We start from the raw sequence: 20,346 nt of genomic DNA, 5'->3' as shown, positions 1-20,346 counted from the left end.
ACAGCAATCACCTTGCAGCGCTTGCTGGGTCGCTTTTGCCAGTTCATGACTAGCTTTGATTTAAGTTTCAATCAGATCAAGATGCACGTTATGATCTTTGGTGCAAAGAAAAAGGCCTTTGTAGTTAACACCTCTAGGATTAGCACTATGCCTTCGTTTTTGTATCTAAGTATTCCCTTTGACACTCACTTAGCATGGGGTCCCCTAAAGACTAGTAGAGCCTCAGCTTTCTCCAAAGCTGTTGAGGCTCTCCTCCACTTTGCCCACAGATTGGGCCACAAGCTAGTCAAGAAACTTGTGGCCATCTGCAAAGCTGAATGTTGTGCTGTTGCCTCGTTTGGGTCTTGGTTGTGGGGCATCAATGACCAGCGGTGTCTGGAAGTAATTGAGACTGGTTTTATTAAAAGGTTACTAGCTGTCTCCAGCAGCACCAGCTCCTTTATATGCCACTCTGAGGTCGTGACTGGGTACATAAATGATTTTATAATGTTGCAACCACTCCTTCTATGGCTTAGAATCTGGTCTAGGAACTAGACTTCTTTCAACAGGGCCGTGCTCGCTGACAGTCTGAAACTTGAGCGAGGCCTGACAATACTTTGGATAAGGTATTTACGCGATACCTGCCTAAGTCTGGGACGCGAAGACCTGTTTACTTTCCCTAGTAGTATGGCAGTTGCCTCCCTCACTTCGCTAAAGAACATTTTTTCAGCCAGTCGAATGAATGAGAGATTTCGGAGTGTGGTTGATATGCCTATAGTTCAAGCGTGTATGTGGATCTGTACAAATACTGCCACTGAACCCTACCTAACCTGGGTATGTAACCAGCCCCACAGATTCTTGCTGGTTAGACTTAGACTAGGCACAGTGCACTTAGGATGCTTTTCCACATCAGGGCTCCTATTTCCACAGCCTTCCTGTATGTCCCTGTGACGACCATTCCGCACAAAGCATGATCGACTTTCTGCTGTTCTGTAAATTTTACACATCCCTGAGAAAACATCTTCCAGTGTCTTACAAAAAATTAATGTGTTCTCATGTAATGCAACTGGTGCTGTAAAGCGCTCTGATATCCGATTCGGGTCAAGTTTGCGCTATATAAAACTCTGTAGAAAAAAACCAAATAGGTAAAACCTACCATCCCATAGCAGAACTTCTGATGACTCCTTCTGGGATGTGTAGGATGACTTTTGTTTCGAATTGCAGCAGCTACTCACCTCTTAGCAGGTGACATCTGGGGATCCACCCTTCCTCACTACGTGTGAGATTCTCTAGTGAGTGAGAGCGCATTACAACCTGCAAATGTGTCTGTCTCGTCATGAGTGAGACTGTAGTTCTCTTTGATGGACAGGAGATTTTCAATTGTGAAGAGTAACATGTGCCTTAGAGGCTGTGTTCACAAATGTAACTAAACTTTTGAGTAAGTTTACCCTTTTGAGTAAGTTTACTACTTTTTGGCATTAACCAATTGCCCTTTTGTAGTAACTTGCACTATTGTAACAAGTCCAGCATTACGCATGGCCAACCACTGGTACTGCAACACGCTCCCATAGAAAATAATGGAGGCAGGCACATACTACACAAGAGTAAGATACTACAAAAATGCAGTTTGTGAGCAAATAGCGGCTCCTGGAGGGAGTGCTGCGGGGCAGTGGGGCGGGGGAGGGGCAGGGTGGGGGGTAGTAAACTCCAGATTAAGGTAGAACGGAGTTCAGTAACTAAATAAATAAATAAAACTAATTACATTGCGCGTGCTGCAACGCCACACCGGCGATGCAGCGCGCGCAATGTAATTCCTTTTATTTATTTATTTAGCTACTCAACTCAGTTCGGCCTTAATCCGGAGTTTACTACTCCCCACCCTGCCCCCCCCCCCCACCGCCCCGCAGCACTCCCTCCAGGAGCTGCTACTGTTTGTGAATAAGGAAAAGTAATACACTTACACAAATGTGTAAGTGACTACAAATGTGCAGTTTGTGAACAGCCCTTTGTTGTAGGTTTGTTGTAGGTTCTGCAGTACTAATATAGTACTAGAAAACCTAATTCAAAGAGCAGGTTGTGAATCAGGCCCTATGTGTATTTACCCAAAATATACATATTCAATTATTTTTCTCAATCGACAGCGGTTTTCGGTATTTATGTAACACTCCTTGGACACGCCCAGGCCTCAAGCTAGCATTATCTTAGAAGCTGTGCAGGGAAATGTTGCTGAAAGTGAAACTCTTCTTAGTTGTGTAGAAAAGAGGTGCGGTCAGATTAGGAGAGAAAGCGTAAGTGAAACTGTCGAACTTCGAGCTTTTGGGCAGCCAGTGATGTCATTAGCGAGCTGACACGCAGCATAAAAACAGATCTATTGTCCCCGAGTTTCCATATTGCTGTGAAAAGCCTTACAATGAGCTCAGGAGAGGACCCAGCAGAGCCCCCGCTCGAGTTTGTTTATGGAGAAGCAGACAGTATCACAGGTAAGGGAGAGTGCGGAGAAGGGACTAGTTGTTGTGTACGGAGGTTTATATCAGATATACGAAGATCTCGAGGGGGGAAAGCCAAAGAATTCTAGGGAAGTGCTGAGCCACAGCCGAGGCGAGCCAAGTCAGGAAATAATTAGTATGTTAGTAAAGCACATAAAACAACATAAATTAAGCCGCGGAGAACCAGGGGCGTAGCTTGGACAGTAAGGCTGAGGGGAGGGGGTGTGAGTTTCTGAATTTCCCACAGTCACGCTAGCATATCATGTTAGAATACATTGTAAAACAAGCGGGGTGCATGAGAGGGGCATAAGGGGCAGTGGAAATAGAAAGGAATACGGATTGGTAGGAGTACTAACTGAGAGAAGAGAAAATATTTCTTAAAATAGCCAACATTTTCTAGAACCTTTAAAACAGTAAGGGAGAGTGTGTGTGTGTGTTTGTGTCTGTGTATGTAAACATTCCTGGTGAAATCAGATAGACACCTCCTCATACCCGACTGATACCTGCACGCAACTATTTTTCAGAAAAAAACATTTATTAGGGAGTGCAACACCCCAAACACCGTCTGAAGCTAGTCCCCTGCGCAGAACTTTACCTTTTATTCTCTACCCTGCCAGTCCCTCTTTTCTTATTTCCTTGATGTCGTCTTCGCCTTACCATTCACTTCAATATATTATTTCTCTATTTCTAACTCTTCTCCTCCCTACTTTTTAGGTCTCGGCTCGAAGGCTGCGCTTGCGCAGTCTCGATCCGAGATTGAATGACTTGGAGAAGAGGGGCTTGAACCCGCCCCTCTTCTCCCCTGTTCTCCATTGGCTGGCCTCTTGAATGCTGGCCAGCCATTGGAGAAGAGGTCCGTCATTCCGATTAGGCCCCGTCCTTTTCGGATCGGGGGGCGTGTTTTTTTCAGAAAGTCTAATTATCTCCTCCAGCCAATGGCAAGCAAAACACACCCCCGAATCACACCCCCGAATCCGAAAACGCCACTGCGTTTCTCCGAGGCATTTCTGCTCTGCCTCGGAGAAAGGCAGTGGTGTGTTTGTTAGCAGGATGTCTCCTTTCCAATGTGATTTTTTTTGGGGGGGCTTGGTGTGTGCACGATTGTGGCTCCGTGTTTGTGCACGTAGACCATGCTGCCTCCCACTTGTCCATGCTGCTGTCCTGTTGGTGACTTGCCTTTGTTACCTGCGCTATAGATGTCTGCTTTACTTGCTGTGTGACTTTCTCGTATCTCTTCGCTGTCTATTGTTTCCGTTCTTCCTCCAGTGTAATTGTCGCATGTCTCTGCCCTTTGCGCTCTATGACTCTCTCCCTGTCACTAGGTCTCTGTGTTATTACTGCCTCTTACTTTGTCTATAACGTTTCTTATGAGTAATTGTAAGGCCCGATATTTCAAGTCAATGCCGTGAAATGGCATCAGTAGTAGCAGGGTCACCGCCCCAATAGAAACAGACAACGGACTAGCCCGTAGCATGGCAGACACGCTCAGGTGCCGCCCTACCCTTCTGATGGCAGGCGCATTGCCTCTCCATGACACACACCATCCACGGGTGTACCACGCTTAAAACTGTTTTCTGTGGTGTCAAATTCGTTTTGAGGTAATTGCACGCCGGTTTAGAAATGCCGTTTCTACAGATGCAAACGTGTATGTTTCCACTTTTTAATTCAAAAGCAGCCTTTGTAATTAGTTGACTAATACTTGGCGAGCATGGACCACGGATTGATAGTGTTGAATAACTAAGACTGGGGCGTCAACCCCCCCCCTCCGATACTTTGGTAATTTTAAAACATTTGTTCCATGTCAGAAAGGGCTTTCGTTTTAAAAGGGTCCCGCGGTTTAACATCATCCAGAGACGAGGTTTCTAAGCGCAAAGTCTGCGGCAACTTGTAACTCTTTCCTGGTCTGCACTCGCTCCCCGCAGATACCGTCTGGTAATCTTTGCGCAAAGTCTGCGCCAGCATTACCGTCCGCGGCCCTCGTGCCGTTTATCTGACCGTTCCGTACTTCCTTTCGTTTGGAGCCTCTTTCTGTTGTGTACTTTCTTTCACTTGGATCTTCTTTCGGTTCAGTACTTCCTTTCGTTTGGAGCCTCTGTCTGTTGTGTACTTTCTTTCACTTGGATCTTCTTTCGGTTCAGTACTTCCTTTTGTTTGGAGCCTCTTTCTGTTGTGTACTTTCTTTCACTTGGAGCCTCTTTCTGTTCCGTACTTTCTTTCGTTTGGAACTCTAGGCCTGCCCCCCTCTCCCCCTCCCCCTCCGCAGCCCCCCTTTCACCCGCTTCAATACACCGCGCTTCTTTGCAGCGCTTCTGAAAAAGTGAAGTCTGATTCGGATCTTACTTGAAGAGAGCCCCAAAGCCCTCCGTCAGAGTCTGACTTGTCCCAGAGGACGGGTCCTTTACTCGGGTTGTCTCTCCAGAGACGCAGGGGGTTCTGAGGGGTGACACTGCGGGTATTTCAATCCCCCGAAGGTGCTGTGACCGAGCCCGGAGCACGCTCGTGACGGAATTCGTGGTGGGAATTAGAGACATAGTTGTCAATAATGCAGAAGGTGCAGCGGCATTGGGGCCACATATAGCTACATGTTTCTACCAGAGCGGGGTTGGAGAGGTGGTGGTGTTGTGGGGTTAGGGGCAAGATTTTTTTTTAGTTCTGGCTTGAAAGTCAGCTGTCGGTTTACCTATTCTTCAAAATATATAGTCTGGCCTTTGGTTCCTCCCAGAGTAGCAACTCTCCCACCATATGCGAGTGGCTGATGAGTGTATCATTCTACCTTCTAGAAAGTTCTTCTTTTGGAATGTACGAAGGACAATTGTGTATCTGAAAGGTGCCCTGAATCGTCACATTCGTTGCTTAACAAACTTCTCTCTGTGTTTTTTTCCCTTTATTTTCTTTGTTGTCTGTTTTTGTAGGAAGGACTTCTGCACAAAGTAACAAAACCTAATAATACCAGATACGTAGAAACTGGACCTCTTCCCCTCACATGTAGGCAGCGCGCACAGATTTTGTGTTTCATGTATAGATTTAGTACGTGTGCGTTTTTAGGCACCCCGAACGGAAATGTTGTTCAAAGGTCACATGTAGCGGTGCAGAGGCCGTGGATTGCATGGGAAGCAAGAACGAGTGTGCGCGCTTTGGGAAAATCGTGATATAACGTGACTTGACGGATCTGTTGGAGTACAACGGGGTCTCCTGGCGAGGGCACAGGGAAGGGGCGGTGGAAGACGGGCTCTGTGGTGTCACGGAGGTGAAGTGCTGCTTGTGGGGGCTGGTACCGGCTGCGTAGACTGGGCCTCACAGGCTCCCATCCGGCACGCAGCCCAGCAGTTCGTTCTTCTGATGTCTAAAATGGGTGCTATTGATTTGGGTAATAACTCGTGTCATCGATCGGACGTGTACATGCATAGGAGTGTGGGAGGGGTGGGTGTATGTGTGAATACGAAAGGCAGGAAGCGGTGCTCTGAATGTTTGGCTCGGGGTGCAGTGGGGGAAGCCATCTATTTGCAATTGTGCATTTTCGCCCTTCTCAGCAGAACCGTGGCCTTTAACGGAATACACTAAAGTGCAGCTCCGGCAGAATTCACCCCACCCCCACTTGCGCATTCTGCTGAGCTTGTATTTTTTTTTACACACTTATCTAATGAAGTCTTATGTCTTCGTGGGCGAATGCATCCACCGGGAATTGAAATCCTGACGGGGCCTCTCAGCCGCCCATCCTTCCGGGCTCTGGGTAGCAATGAATTTCTATAGCGCCGTGAGGTCCCAGCGCTCTTTATATGGTTTACACATACACCAATTGGGTAGTAAGTAGTGGCGTGGAACATTTTTATTACGTGTATGTGAAGTTGCATTTCGGAAGATTTGACTGTGGCCCTTTTTAGGTCTCGGCTAGCGTAGGTGGCTCTGTGTGGGTGGCTCTGTGTGTGTGTGGGTGGCTTTGTGTGTGGCTCTGTGTGTGGGTGCAAATGCAATAGGTCTCGCATTTGAGAGAGATTAAGCTATTGACATTGTAAATAACAATGCCATTTCTTTAAATGTTTTAAAAACAAAAACATAAACAAAAATAATGTCATGAGCAATGCCAATAGCTCTAACTTTAACAATGCCGAGACCATTGCATTGTAAATGCTGGTTTGTCTCATTGGTGAAACCTTCATGTGTATTGTGTGCATACAATCCAAGACCTTTGAGAGCTACCAGCTGAGCAATACCATCCTTCACCACATCTCTGTACTCCCTCTCTCTTTCTTGATATGTTATTTATTTCAATCGTTAAAAAGTGTGGATCCAGGTTTGGGTGCAAGAAAGTGCTATAAAGAAATTGGTGACAAAATACAAATGTAACTGGGGTAGGAGTCATAGTAATATAGTACGCATTTCCTCTTGAAAATAACTTGCTACTATGAAATAAGATCCTTTAAGAGCAAAACTCCCAGGGAATGAAAGGGCAATCTTATCTGCTTTTTGTTTTTCTCTGTAGCTTTAACATATGAAGTATCCATTTGAGGCTTGCAGTTCAGGAAACCTGCTGCTAACTGCATCACTTCCTGCACATTTCAAAGGGCCTCCACCCTGGACATCACGCCTTCCTGTAGAGATGCTCAGCAGTGATGACTCCCCCCCCCACCCACCTTATGCATAACCAATATGCACAAATCTCACAGCACAGGCCAGCCTAACATCAAATGCATCAAGGGACTCTTGGAGAATTCCTGTAGACGATGGTCTAAGAGTGCATCAAGGGGCAGAAGAAACAAGAGCGTTCATCTCGGTTTTGGTTCGAAGGTCGAGCCAGAGCCAGGCATGTGTCACGAGCGAGGCTTGAGCCTTCGCTGGTTCACCCACCTCTACACAGATGTCTCACAAGGCAGATGAGAATGCAGGGGTGCTGCGCTGCATTACGTTAAAGGGAGAGAGCAGGAAAGCTGCAAATCTACTAAGAGATGGCACTATCCTGCTCTCTGCCTAGACCTAATGGACAATCAGGTTTCTTAGCGTGGTGTCTGTGTCATATCTAGCATGCTTTTAACTGGAAGGGTACCCTACCAGGACAAAGTTTTATGTCTACAATATTAAGCCTAGACAAACTTTAAACCTTTTCCCACTTTGGAAGTCTGCTGTACAGTGCAGCACACATGCAGAGTCAGAAAATTTCAGAGAAATAAAACATTTCTCCTTTTAGCCTGCTGCAAAGAGACCTCCTAAACATTCTTGCTGTACACATATCATGCATCAACTCTAAACTGTCAAACTAAACAACTTAAACATTGAAGCCCAGACAGCCACGTATGTTCAACAAACCACCTGTTTGTGTTCCCACATTGTGGACAAACTGTACTTGTATTAAATGTGGCAGAAGTAATACTTAGGGAGTTGTAATTTGAGGCGTCTGTAAGGAAATTCCTGGGACCGGTTCCTCGACTGGTTACTAATCTCTGAGGGGGAGTGAGATGGGGATTCCTCTCCAGGTGTAGCACCGCGTCACTGAGGCTGGGAATTGAATCTGGGTTTTGATTGTTTTCCTAGTTAGTATAACTTGTATTGAGTTTTTCTGAAGTGCGCAGAGATTGTGGACTAGACTGAGGAGCTTCTGCATGGCACCGTGATGAAACTGAACGGTGCCTGCTGAGAGGGGCTTCCCTTCAGGTGAACTGCTTTGAAGGGCCATTGGTTGGGTGTTGCAAGTATTTGATGTATATTCACTTGGTAAGTTAAGAGGTGCCTGGCAGGTTTCAGCACTGTTCGGCAACATGGAGGTGGTCTTTGCTGTGTTCTTTTCTGTGAAGATAAGGTAGAACTTTTTAAGTGGTATAGTTTGGTAGTCTTGTGAGACTAGTTAACTGTTCAGTAGGCTTTTTCCTCACTTTCCTTAGTCTTTTCTTTTTTCGCTTCATGAGAGGCAAATTTGAGGATGAGGGCGCTAGGTCAGGTTGAGGGGTCTCCTTAAAGGGACTGGTCTCTTTTTGGTTTTCCACTAGAATGTGGTCCAGCTATCTAATCGCTTGCTGGTCTGGTTGGCCACTAGTTAGAAGACCGGAGCTGGAGGTGATGTCCATCCTTATTTCTACTTTGCCCTCTGTTTCGTCAGTTTGACGATCTGTCTTTTGGGCGCGGCCCATACTGGATTTTAGGTCTATGAAGAGTAGGTTTAGAGTATCAGGTAGGATTCTCAGTGGTTTTTTTATGACCAATTTTATTGAAAGTTTTGAGGCAAGACACATAGAATCACAAACTGAAAACTGCATATGGCAATGACATAGCAGGAACTGACATTAGTATAGCAAAACAACATGGAATCACAATGACAGTCCATAATGGTTACACCATTTCTCCCATATTCGGTCATGCTTCTGAGGACAGCCAGAAGCCACAAAAACTGGCTTATTTTGATGCACTCACCAGTCCACTCCCTTATGCCAGCACCCGAGGGTCCGTGATGCCCGCTGCTTCCAGGCACCAGCTACATCCCTTTTGGCAACCAAACAGGCAACCCCCAAAAAGGCCCACTCCTCCCGTGGGCCCTCAAAGTCCTCCAGCATCCCCAACAGTATATTAACGGGAGTGAGTTCCAGGGTGCGGCCCAAGACGGAAGAAAGCTCCTGACCTACTCCCTCCTAGGAGGGCCTCAACATATGCCATATGGAAATAATCTGCTTCCGGAGGCACACATCTCGTGCTTGCGGCCGGGGCATCGGGAGATAAGCACTGAAAACACTGGAGTGTGAGGTATGTTGCGTGTAGATAATTGATTTGAACCACACACAGTAGGGTTCACAGTTTGTCCACAATGTGGAAACACAAACAGGTGGTTTGTTAAAGATACATGGATGCCTGGGCTTCAATGATTAAGTTGTTTCGTTTGACAGTTTAGAGTTGATGCATGATATGTGTACAACAAGAATGTTTAGGAGGTCTACTTGCAAGTCCAATTTAGCTGAGTGGTAATTTAGAAAATCTATGGATGCTTGAAAGGTTTGTAATAACAGAGGCCATGTATCTGAGCTGCCATTGATTTCTATGTTATCCTTCCTTAGTGGGCTTTCCATTGGTAGTGATTGTACTAGTGGCAGGTTAATGTCCAGGGACTTGTCAGCTGGTTCGACCACAGGTTTAACATTAGGGCATGTGGTATCCTTTGCCTGCTCCGTTACCAAGATTAATACATTTTGTTTTTTAAATTATTAGTTTTTTTAAACAATGCTAATACATACAGCACTTTGACAATGCAGGACATGGCTGGATGCTTGTGACTGATAAGAATTCAGGAATAGACATACATAACACAAGGGTCATAAAAATGTAACACAGAAATAATGATCCAGCAGAGTTCTCTAAAATATACTAATATCTCAACATACCATATAACAGCCATACAATGTCACATAGTTGCAAACAGGATAATCAGTCCAGTATATCTTGTAGTAACTGAAAAATCATCACCAGTGCAGTAGGGATAGAGTGTTTAATCAGGATTCAGCTTTAGCAGCTAAGAGCGTAGAGGGGTCCCAAAAGTCTTGTGGTCGAGCAGCAGAGGGTAAAGTTTCAGCATATGTCTCCGACCAGTCCTCTCATAAGGACATATCATTTAGCCAGTCCTGAAATTTCAGAGCCTGCTTACTTCCCCACAGCATGGCTACTCTACATTTCCCCAAAAGTAGTCCTGTGGCGGTGAATTTGCAGAATTGTTTAGGCACCCTTTTGACATAGCCCAGTAGAGCCATAGGTGGAGTAAGTTGAAAAGCAAGGGGACCTGGAGCAGATGAAATCTATGGTTGCTCATTCGGTTGCTATTCTCAATAACTGTTCTACCCAGGAGGTCATTAACTGCATTGTCCCATATGTCCATAGTGAACTATTCTCTAGCTTAAAACCCTTTTTTATCAAGCCTATTTCAAGGAAGAGAAGCCTGGTGCAAAAAGGGCCTGTTGGTACAATAAGTCATGCAGAGTGGCTTACCGGGTGCTAACGAACGCCCTTAGATCCAAAAATATAGGCGCGGTTAGATCGGCCATGGCCAGGTATAAAGCAACCAAATCAACAGCAAAGAAGGAATGGGACGACAAATATTGGCTTGACTTGTATGAAGCTAGTAATGATAGGGATATGGCCAAATTCTGGCAGCTAGTTAAGTGGGGAAGCAATGGAACAACACACATACCAGTTAACCATGTAGCACCAGAATCATGGGTCGCGTACTTTAAAGCACAATTTTGTAATTCAAATAATGTCTCAACTGACCCCCAACCTTGTCTCACCCCTACCATTTTATTGTTCGACAGCTCTGAGGTAGAGAAGGTTCTCCCATTGATACCGAAAGGAAGGGCACCAGGTCCGGATTGTATAACAGAGGACTTGTTTCAGCATGACAAAGAGAATTGGGTCACCTACATTACTTTTTTAGCCAACGCCATAGATAGTGGTGCACCTATCCCTGATACATGGTCTGGAGCAGTCATTATTCTGATTTTTAAAAAGGGCGATCATTCGCTACCTGGCAATTACAGGCCTATCAGCCTTATTGATTCAATGCAGAAACTAATTGCCAGGTTGGTCCTCAGTAGAATCCAAGTGTGGATTGAGGAGTATGAGATTCTATCACCACTGCAGGCCGGCTTTCGCCCCTTTACTAGCACCATCAACCAAGACTTTAGGTTCGTTATGATTTACTGGAAAGTAATTAATATAGGGGGAGGATCTCTTTATGCAGCTTTTATCGACCTTAAGTCTGCATTCGACTTGGTCCCTCGTAATAAAATATGGAGCGTCCTCTCGGACGCAGGGATGCCACAGGAGCTATTAGCCATGTTAATCAAATTGCACACATCGAACTATCCACAGGTTAGGTGGGGATCAAAGGGTGAGGTCACTGATAAATTTCCTGTCCTAAAGGGGGTGCGCCAGGGATGTGTCCTGGCGCCCACATTGTTTTCCCTGTTTATTGACAGGGTGGTCCACTATTACTCCACATGTCATACTGATGCCCCGAGTTTGGCGGGGCTGAGGATACCACTGCTCATGTTCGCAGACGACACCTTGATCCTATCTAAGACACAGAAGGGGCTGCAGGCTGCTTTATCTAGGTTTGAGGTGTTCTGTCAAGATCATGGGCTGGTGGTAAATGTGGACAAGACAAAGTTCATGGTTTTTCACAAACACAAGATTATTAAAAGCAGTGTGTACATGAATAATTCCCTTTTAGAACAGACAGATGCGTTTGCGTACCCGGGGATTACCTTAGGCAGGAAGCTTAACTGGAAACCTCACATTGACTTGCTAGCTTTAAAACACGCACAGCTGGCAGGAGCTCTTGTGAAAGAACATAGCCGCTCGTTTACCAAGCCTATAGCCCCTGTTCTTAAAATACATACCACCAAGGTCACCACTTCAATCCTATATGGTGCCGAATTATGGGTTTATGAGAACATCTCTATCTTGGTACGAGCTCAGAATAAACTTGTCAGAGCTATCACAAGTCTTCCGCAATCTTCTCCACTGTTGCCCCTTTTTATGGATTTGGGTTGCTTACGTATTGAGGATTTAGCTCGATATAGACCAGAATCATTCTGGAGACGGCTCTGGGCCACTCCCGAGCTTTCCCAATATGCCTAATCTCTTCTGGATTTCAGGGGGGTTGGTTGTTTGGGTAAGATCAAATGGCTACAGAATGTAAAAAACACCTTGTGTGAGATGGGGATGAGTGGTCTATGGGAGCACCCTGAAGAAAACCCATTCCCAACAAAAAGGGAGTTTAAGACCGCCTATTGGGACATGATTAAGAGTAATTATTTTTCCTCTACTATTAGGCCCACCCTGTCGAGGGACTTTTTGACGCACAAACAGGACCTTGTGCTTGAAGCTTACTGGGATGTCATCCTAAAACCAATGGATAGGAAACTATACCACCAGTTCAGGGTTGGCTCTCTTCCGATCAACACCTTTACAAGCAAATGGCTTCTGCATGGGCCAGATCACTGTCCTGTTTGCCTGGCCCAGACGGAATCCATATCTCATGTTCTCTTTGTGTGTCCGGCCTATAAGTTACCCAGGACTAAATGGTTGAAACCTATCTGTATGAACCTAGGTACTAGATCTGCCACGGAGGCACTAAGGATTCTGCAGACATCCACTAACGACCCAATAGTTATTGCTATGGCAAAATTTTTTAAATGGGCTTGGCTTATCCGTTCCAAAAAAATAAGAGAAACCCAAGTCTAGTTATACCTACTTTTACGTAAAGTTATTTTAGCGTGGCCCTGTTAATGAACTTACAATGGTGTTGAAATATCTTGTCTCACACATTTTATCGATGTTTCTCTTTGTTTTTATTGCTGTTTTTGTACTTTCGAGCCTTTTTATACAACACAAAGTTTAGTACTAATTAATGTTTTTAGCGATATTTCTTATGATTGCTATTTATGGCTCTGTGTTCTTATCTTAAGCATTTTTGACCTAATACTGTTTATAGTGAATTAACCGAAATCTACCTTTGGGGTGACACCACCTTAGTTGGTTGGCAACAGAATTGCCATTGTTCGCCTGATATGACCGTACCCAGGTCACCCTCCCATGCCAAGTAAGCCCTGTAGGACTCCATAAACATGCAGCCTATCACCGCAGTGTATACATTTGTGAAAAATTGAAATGGTTGGGGGTTAGAGAACAAGATCATCAATACTGGCCATTCTGTCGGCTCCTCCGAGAACATAACAAAGAGGCGGCGAGGTTCATGGGCGAGCTTCTAATAGACAAGAACATCTAGCAAAGTGGCAGAGGATTCTCCCAGATACTCTCAGTATGTTTTAAACTTTTTTGCTGTGAACAAATCATCCAGTGTTTTAATGTGTTTCTTCCCAGGCGACATCAACAGTTCCGGAGCTTTAGCAAGTGGTACTATTTAATGGGTATTTGCAGAGAGTATGGTACTTGAATATTACATAACGAGGCCAGTCTATTCCAGGCCCAAACAGTGCACTGGACTGTATGGATCTCCTGTGAGTGTCTGGGAAGCGACACGTATGGGGCTGCAGGGAGTAGGGTGGGGGAAATCATGCCTATCTCCATAACAACACTGGGGGCCTGTCTGCTATTGTGGAACTAGTGATGGGTGAATTGGACCTGTGCCACCAGATAATACACCTCAAAATGAGGGGACACAAAACCCCCCTTTTGATATGGGAGCTGCAATGTATGCCTGGTTGTCGATCCGCCCATGCCAGCTTAATCATTAGCGAGCGCAGTTGAGCAGAAAAGGCCTTATTTAAAGGGATGGTAATATTTTGAAACAAATATATTAACTTGGGCTAAACAATCATTTTCATCAGAGCCACCCTGCCTGAAAATGATAGCGGCAACGTGATCCAACGTGTGACCTAGGAGTGCAGGTTCTCCATATAGTACCCATAGTTTTCACGGATAATGGCGGGAATGTCTATATGATAGATAATACCCTGAAATCTAATTGGTTCAGTCGGCCATTTAAGCTGATAGGGTGTGTCTCGTCTAGTGGCAGCTTTTGTCACGGGGACGTTAATAGATTTGGACCATTAATCCGGTGGCCTGACCACCGACGGAACTCCACTACTTCCTCAGTAATAGGAATCAAGTTAACTTCTGGATTTTTTTACCACTAGCATCGCATCTTCGGCCCATACTCACCCCCGACGATAATGGAACTCATGCAGAGCACACACCATGGGCTCTACTGTAAGAGCAAAAAGAAGAGGCGACAGGGCATCCCTGCCGTGTACCCAGTCCAATAATAAAAGGCTCAGACAGACCTTCCTTTGAGCGCAGTCTAGCCGGAAGAGTGGTATACTGCAGGTGAACCCATTTTACGAATGTCCCACCTAATCCTAGCTGGTAGGTAGGGGTGAAGAGTGAGCGAAGGTTATCTACTGTGGAGCGACCCTAGTAAAGCTAGACTGGTCTGGACAGATCAATCTCAGCAACAAGGGGAGTAACCTGTTTGCCTGTAATTTAGCAAGACTTTTGCTGTCAACATTGATAAGGGACAAGGGCCGATATGACTCCTATTTATTCGGACATTTATCTGGTTTAAGAAGTGTGATTATGATGGACTCAGTCATTCAATCTAAAAAGCCTCTTCATAGACAGTCAATAGTATAGATGCCAGTTCTTAGGTATATGTCTTATAAAATTCAATGGGGGAGGCCGTCGCTTCCTGGCATGGGATTAATATAACTTTGATGGTCTCCGCCACATGTGCAACTTTTGACCTCATTGAGCTAGTTAGATTTAGCTCAATTGAAGCTTGGTTGGTGTCACTAGGAGTTCTTTTGCCTAGTTGACATGGAAACAGCGTTTGGTGCCGTGTTGAGGGTATGTTTCTGATCTTCAATTCCAGTGGGGGGAAAGATTGCTTAGGTCATGCATGTCTTCCAAAACAGTTTCTCACTGAGCATGAACCTCTGACTTTGTGACTTAGTTTTGTAGGTGGAACAGGGATGGTGACTATGTGGGCTTGGCTGCGTTTCCTGCCTCAGTTGCCTCTGCAGGCAATTGGGCATGTTGGCCCTGTAGTATGTGAACATTGCCTGGGTGGCTAGGTATTGTGGTGAAGTCTGGGAAAAATGTAAGGCCGTGCTCGGGGGTAACCCCTAGGTTGTCAGAGCCTTTAGCTTTAGCCTTAACTTTGAGTTGGTCTGGGATTGAGCCCCCGCTGGCAAAACAAGATCTGCGGAGTTAGTGGTTCTGGCAGGCCTTGTAGAATCAATTTTCAGGGGTGATTCCTGGGATGGCTCATTGAGGAATGCAAACCTGGGTGGGATTTTCTGACTCTTTTCAAACGATTTAATTATGGGTGAAATTAAACAGTGGAACACTTGACTTTTGTTTTGCGACCTTGATGCGGTCTTGCTAGCATTTTCCACATCCGGGAGGCCTTTCTTCCTAGAAGCGGGGGCAGCCGTGTCTTTCCGGACCTCAATTTTAGTTAAAAGCTTAAAATTGAGCATGAGTTTTGTTGGTTTTGGGGTTTATTTCCCGCCTCAAACTCTGTATTTGCGTGCCTTGGGCAAAGTTAATGGTTACATCTATCACAGCTGTCATAAAAAGTGGGTGGTTGTGTAGCTGAGTTAAATTTTGCGTAGCAGGGATTTTGCTAATCCTTGCATTAAGGAATGTTGTCGCTGGAGCTGTTGCTGTTGTTGCTGCTGAAGGTTGGTGATTTAGTTAATGGGACTGCAGCTTCATCTGTGGATGTGGCGTCAGGTGTTAGGATGAGTGGGCTGCAGAGGAGCAGGGAAGACACGGGAGCCCACAGAGAAGCCGCATCGGGGCCTAGGTCACCCACATCCGCACCTACCTGACTTGAACCTGGGGCATAGGCTCTAACACCACTTCCACAATCAGCTCCAACCAAACTCACTCTCACTGTTGTGTCTCACTAGCCACAGCTGTCTTCTGGGACCTTCTAGTCTCCACTTAGTCTTTTTTGTAGCCTTTGAGTCTTGCTAGTCCTGCCTGGGGCCTTGAGGACTTCTGAGGTGCTCTTGAAGGGCCCCTTAGAAGGGGCCTGCACCCAGTAAGAGAGTGCTGAACATTTGAGAACTGTGCACCAGATACTGGAGAGCTTTTCCTTCCACCTTCCTTTCACCTTTAGGGCCAGCTCAACGTGGCCTTGTGCTGCTTGTGCAGCTTATGCAAGTTGTGGGGCCTTATAAGATCTGTTACTTCTATAATAGAGGGGTAGTCAAAGGGTATGAGCTTTAGTAGGCTTGAGTAGGCTCAAATAGGTGAAAGAGTTGCTGGTAGGTGCTGGCTCGTGTCCCTGACGAGTGGTAAGGTAGGAGCACATGGTAGAGCGGTCAACAGACAATCAGCACAGGATGATCTGGAGAAGTGGCTGGCAGGAGAGGTGAGGGGGCGACTGAGCAATACGGGGGCAGATACGGTAACATGGAACACTGCAGTATAATGATAATCACGGGCGGTAATGGCTTGCTTCTTCTCAGCCACCTCTGCACCGGGCATCGGCCAGTATGCTGCCCCTTACCTTGGATGGTGGTACAGAGATCTGTGGTGATAATAAGGCCTCGGTGTCTGTTATGTTAAGATTCTCTTGTTGTCAGTGTTTAACATGCTAGGCTTGTGCCTATCTCCATTGTAACTAGGGGTTCTGAGCTGGCAGATCTAGGAGGAGGCTGTGTTGCTGCACTTCTCTACTTGGTGTTCCAGTGCCATTTAAGCCCTTTTCAACCATTACACTGGTGGGCTCATACTTTATAAAAGTGGCACCAAGCGGCTGAAACACTATAGAACCACATATGCAGAGGATTAGTAAGGAAAGAACAAGCAATTTCGATTAAGGGGGAAGTTTTTAAATCGTAGCTTCATTTTATCTCCGTGTTTGCCTTTTGGGAAGGTCTCGATGGCAGCACTTACAGTGGAGCATTATACCGGTTGCCTTTGTTTGGGTAAGGTTGGCATCCTTTGAAAAGTGCTCTGTGCTGTTCTTGGAGTCCCTGCACAGCTGGCTCGAGGCATTTCCCAGCAACTGACATTCTGTCTGTGATGCAGCGGAGTTTACCAGCTCGGTACACACACATACACACAACTCTCACTTTGGGCCCATATACATTCATACATTCAATGAGGTAGCAAATATCTGCTGGTCATCAATTTTGTTTACTTTAGAGAACCCTTTACACCAGTACTCTTACCATTCCTGTCTCTTAAGTAAAATGTACTTTGTCGATAGATCTAGTTGTAGATTAGAATAGGAAGGATATAATTACACATTTAGCCTTACTCTTTAAGAACCACAAGCTAAGGTGCCGATTCCGATCCGTGAAAAATATTCCCCATACGAATCGTATCCAGATTTTTTTCCGTACGAATCGTACAAGTCCCGTACAAACTGGCAAGTACGATTCGTATGTGAAAAAGTCCATACGAATCGCATTGGGAAAATTCCCCGACACGTCCTCGGGTCGGGAAAAGTCTCCAACACGTCCCTGGACAGTTTTACGTACGATTCGGAAAACTGAAGTCCGAGAGCGCAAGTACGATCCGTCCCGTCCGTCCGAATGTACAACCATATGGAAAAAACACCGTACGGAGCGAACTTCTATAGCAACCATGGAGACGTCCAAACATGTGCCCGCATATGCGCCGAACACCCCCCTCGTATGTACGGAGCGTACCCCCACCCCCGTATGTACAGAGCGCACCCCCACCATGTACGCGCCATACCCCCAGCCCCCCCATATGCATGCGCCGTACACCCAGCCCCCCGTATGGACGGTGCGTACCCCCACCCCCGTATGGACGGTGCGGACCCCCAACCCCGTATGGACGGTGCGAACCCCCAGCACATGGGGTTCCGCACTGTCCATACGGGGGTGGGGGTATGCACCGTCCATACGGGGTGGGGGTATGCACCGTCCATACGGGGGTGGGGGTACGGCACGTACATACGGGGGCGGGGGGGTACTGCGCGTACATACGGGGGGCTGGGTGTACTGCGCGTACATACGGGGGGCTGGCGGTATGTGCTGGGGGTACGTTGCGTACATACAGGGGCTGGGGGTTGTGCGCGTACATACGGGGGCTGGGGGTATGTGCTGGGGGCACGGTGCGTACATACGGGGGCTGGGGGTACGGCGCGTACATACGGGGGGCTGGGGGTATGTGCTGGGATATGGTGCGTACATACGGGGGCTGGGGGTACGCACCGTCCATACGGAGGTGGGGGTATGCACCGTCCATACGTGGGTGGGGGTACACACCGTACCCCCAGCACCCCGTATGTACGCGCCGTACCCCCAGCCCCCCGTAAGTACGTGCCGTACCCCCAGCCCCCCAGTATGTACGCCCAGTACCCCCAGGCCCCTACACCATGCCCGTGCCTGTACGCACCATACCCCAGGCCCCTACACCAGCACCCTCACCCAGCATCGCGCATGTACGAGTCGTACCAAGCCATAGCAAATGTGAGGACTGTACAACAACATGGCCGATGTACGCACCGTACAGACGCGAAAAACACTCGTACTGAACCAGGACCCTGCAAAACACCACAGGGAGAGTCAATTCAAATCGCACAACACCACAAAACACATCCAACAAGCCCAAATACATCCAATACACTGACCTGCAACAGCCAAACAGGTAAACAGAGGCCCAAAACACAACCACTTCTTATAACACACCCACCCAAAGTTCAAACACAGCCACACCCACAAATGGACCAATAAAAAGGGCCCACACACACAAACCATGAGCCTTTGCAACAGACCCACTGCTGCCAGACCCCACAGACAACCCACTGCACCATACTTCAACCTTGAATACACCTTACACTTGCACACCTTCACACAACCACCTTCACAAACACCCCCTCATCACATTCACACACACACCGTCACATCCACACCCACACACCCACAACCATCCACACCCACACCCCACACCATGCCCACAGACAAGAATCCAAAGTTCACAAGGGAGGAGCTGGAGATCATTGTCAACAAAATCATCAGAGTCGAGCCACAGCTCTTTGGAACATTGGTCAGACAGACCAGCGTAGCAGCAAAATCAGCCATGTGGCAGAGGATCGTCGAGAGGGTGAATGCTGTTGCGCCCATCAGAAGGACCAGGCATGAATGCCAAGCCAGGTGGTACGATCTGCGGAGGACGGTCCGCCGAAACATAACTGACGAATATAACCAGGGGAACATCACTGGAGGTGGCCCGCCCCGCAGACCGGTACACTACCATCCCTGGGAGGAGAAGGTGATGCGCACGCTGCCGCCGGTGGGAGTACACGGAGTAGAAGGAGTCGCCGAGCCTGGTGAGTACACAAACAACTCACCACACATGGGGGGAACCGCATCAACAACTCAACTCACAATAATGCACGCAACTACCCCAAAGCCATCACCGGACACAACCACACTCCAAAAACACGCACATGCCACTAGCGGCTCCATGCCCCATGCACCAAGCAAGGCCATGCCAAGTCACAGGCCACACAAAACACCAACACAAGACAGGATGTCCGTGATGCCGGGAGGGTAGGCCTAAAAAAAACATAGTGCAACTCAGAAGCAGACACCAATGCCCTCAGCCCATATGGCCTAGGGCAGAGCTATACAAACAGTGTGTCCCGACACTGTACTGTGTATAACAGCAGCTAATGAAGAGGCATCGCTGTGAAAGAGTGTCAGCACACACCGCCGCAGCAGCGCAGACTCAGAGACACTCTGCCCAATGGGGGCCGGGAGATTCTAAACAAAGCCACATGAACAAGCCAATGGCCTTTGAAAGACCTGCAAAGTGTGTGTGTGCCCAGGAAGCTGGGCTGAGGTGACAGAGGGTGACAGACAGACGGAGGGAGAGGGAGAGAGAGGGAGGGAGACTGAGGGCGACAGAGGGAGACAGACAGAGGGACGAGGGTGACAGAGGGAGGGAGAGAGGGAGACAGAGGGAGACAAAATCACCCTTGGGTGGTGGGGGCATGTCCGCTCGTCAGCAAGTGGACTGTGTGCATGTTGACAAGGTTTGGCAGTGCGTGAACCACCCCTTTTTCGGTTGCAAATCACTGGGCCAAGTGTCAAACTGTGCACGAGTAGATTCTTGCTGCAGGCACAAACCTAACCTTACACCCAGTATACCCACTCACTGTGTTTGTTAGAACCCAGTCACAAATGCATAAGTTACCTACCTGCATTCTCCAATAGATATGAAAAAGCACCATTTGCCCATGTACAGTGCAACACGTAAGCCGGTTCTGCATCGCTCGCTACGAATGCACGCTACACTGCTTACTGCGTTCCAAAATGATGCAACAACAAAGAGTGTGTCACACATAGGAAAAGTGTTGAAAGCTGTGGCCAAGGGACATACCCATGCACCATGC

At 47.1% G+C, this 20,346-nt stretch overlaps 1 protein-coding gene across 4 annotated transcripts in view; it reads left to right on the top strand.

Moving 5' to 3' along the window:
- The first annotated feature begins 2,243 nt into the window (after positions 1 to 2,243).
- The window catches only part of LOC146785217 (putative E3 ubiquitin-protein ligase ariadne-2), a 188,698-nt gene continuing 170,595 nt past the window's right edge, over positions 2,244 to 20,346 (top strand). The window contains exon 1 of one of the 4 annotated variants that reach the window (XM_085634122.1): positions 2,244 to 2,459. In XM_085634122.1, the coding sequence (XP_085490248.1) occupies positions 2,390 to 2,459 (70 nt within the window). In that variant the 5' untranslated portion in view covers positions 2,244 to 2,389. The remainder of the gene's footprint in view (positions 2,460 to 20,346) is intronic. The other 3 variants (XM_085634123.1, XM_085634124.1, XM_085634121.1) reach the window with 3 other exon arrangements.

Source organism: Triturus cristatus, chromosome 11 (assembly GCF_964204655.1).
Source record: "Triturus cristatus chromosome 11, aTriCri1.1, whole genome shotgun sequence".
Lineage (NCBI taxonomy): Eukaryota > Metazoa > Chordata > Amphibia > Caudata > Salamandridae > Triturus > Triturus cristatus.
Note: the sequence above shows the minus strand (reverse complement) of the source record. Positions and strands in the feature narration are given on the sequence as shown.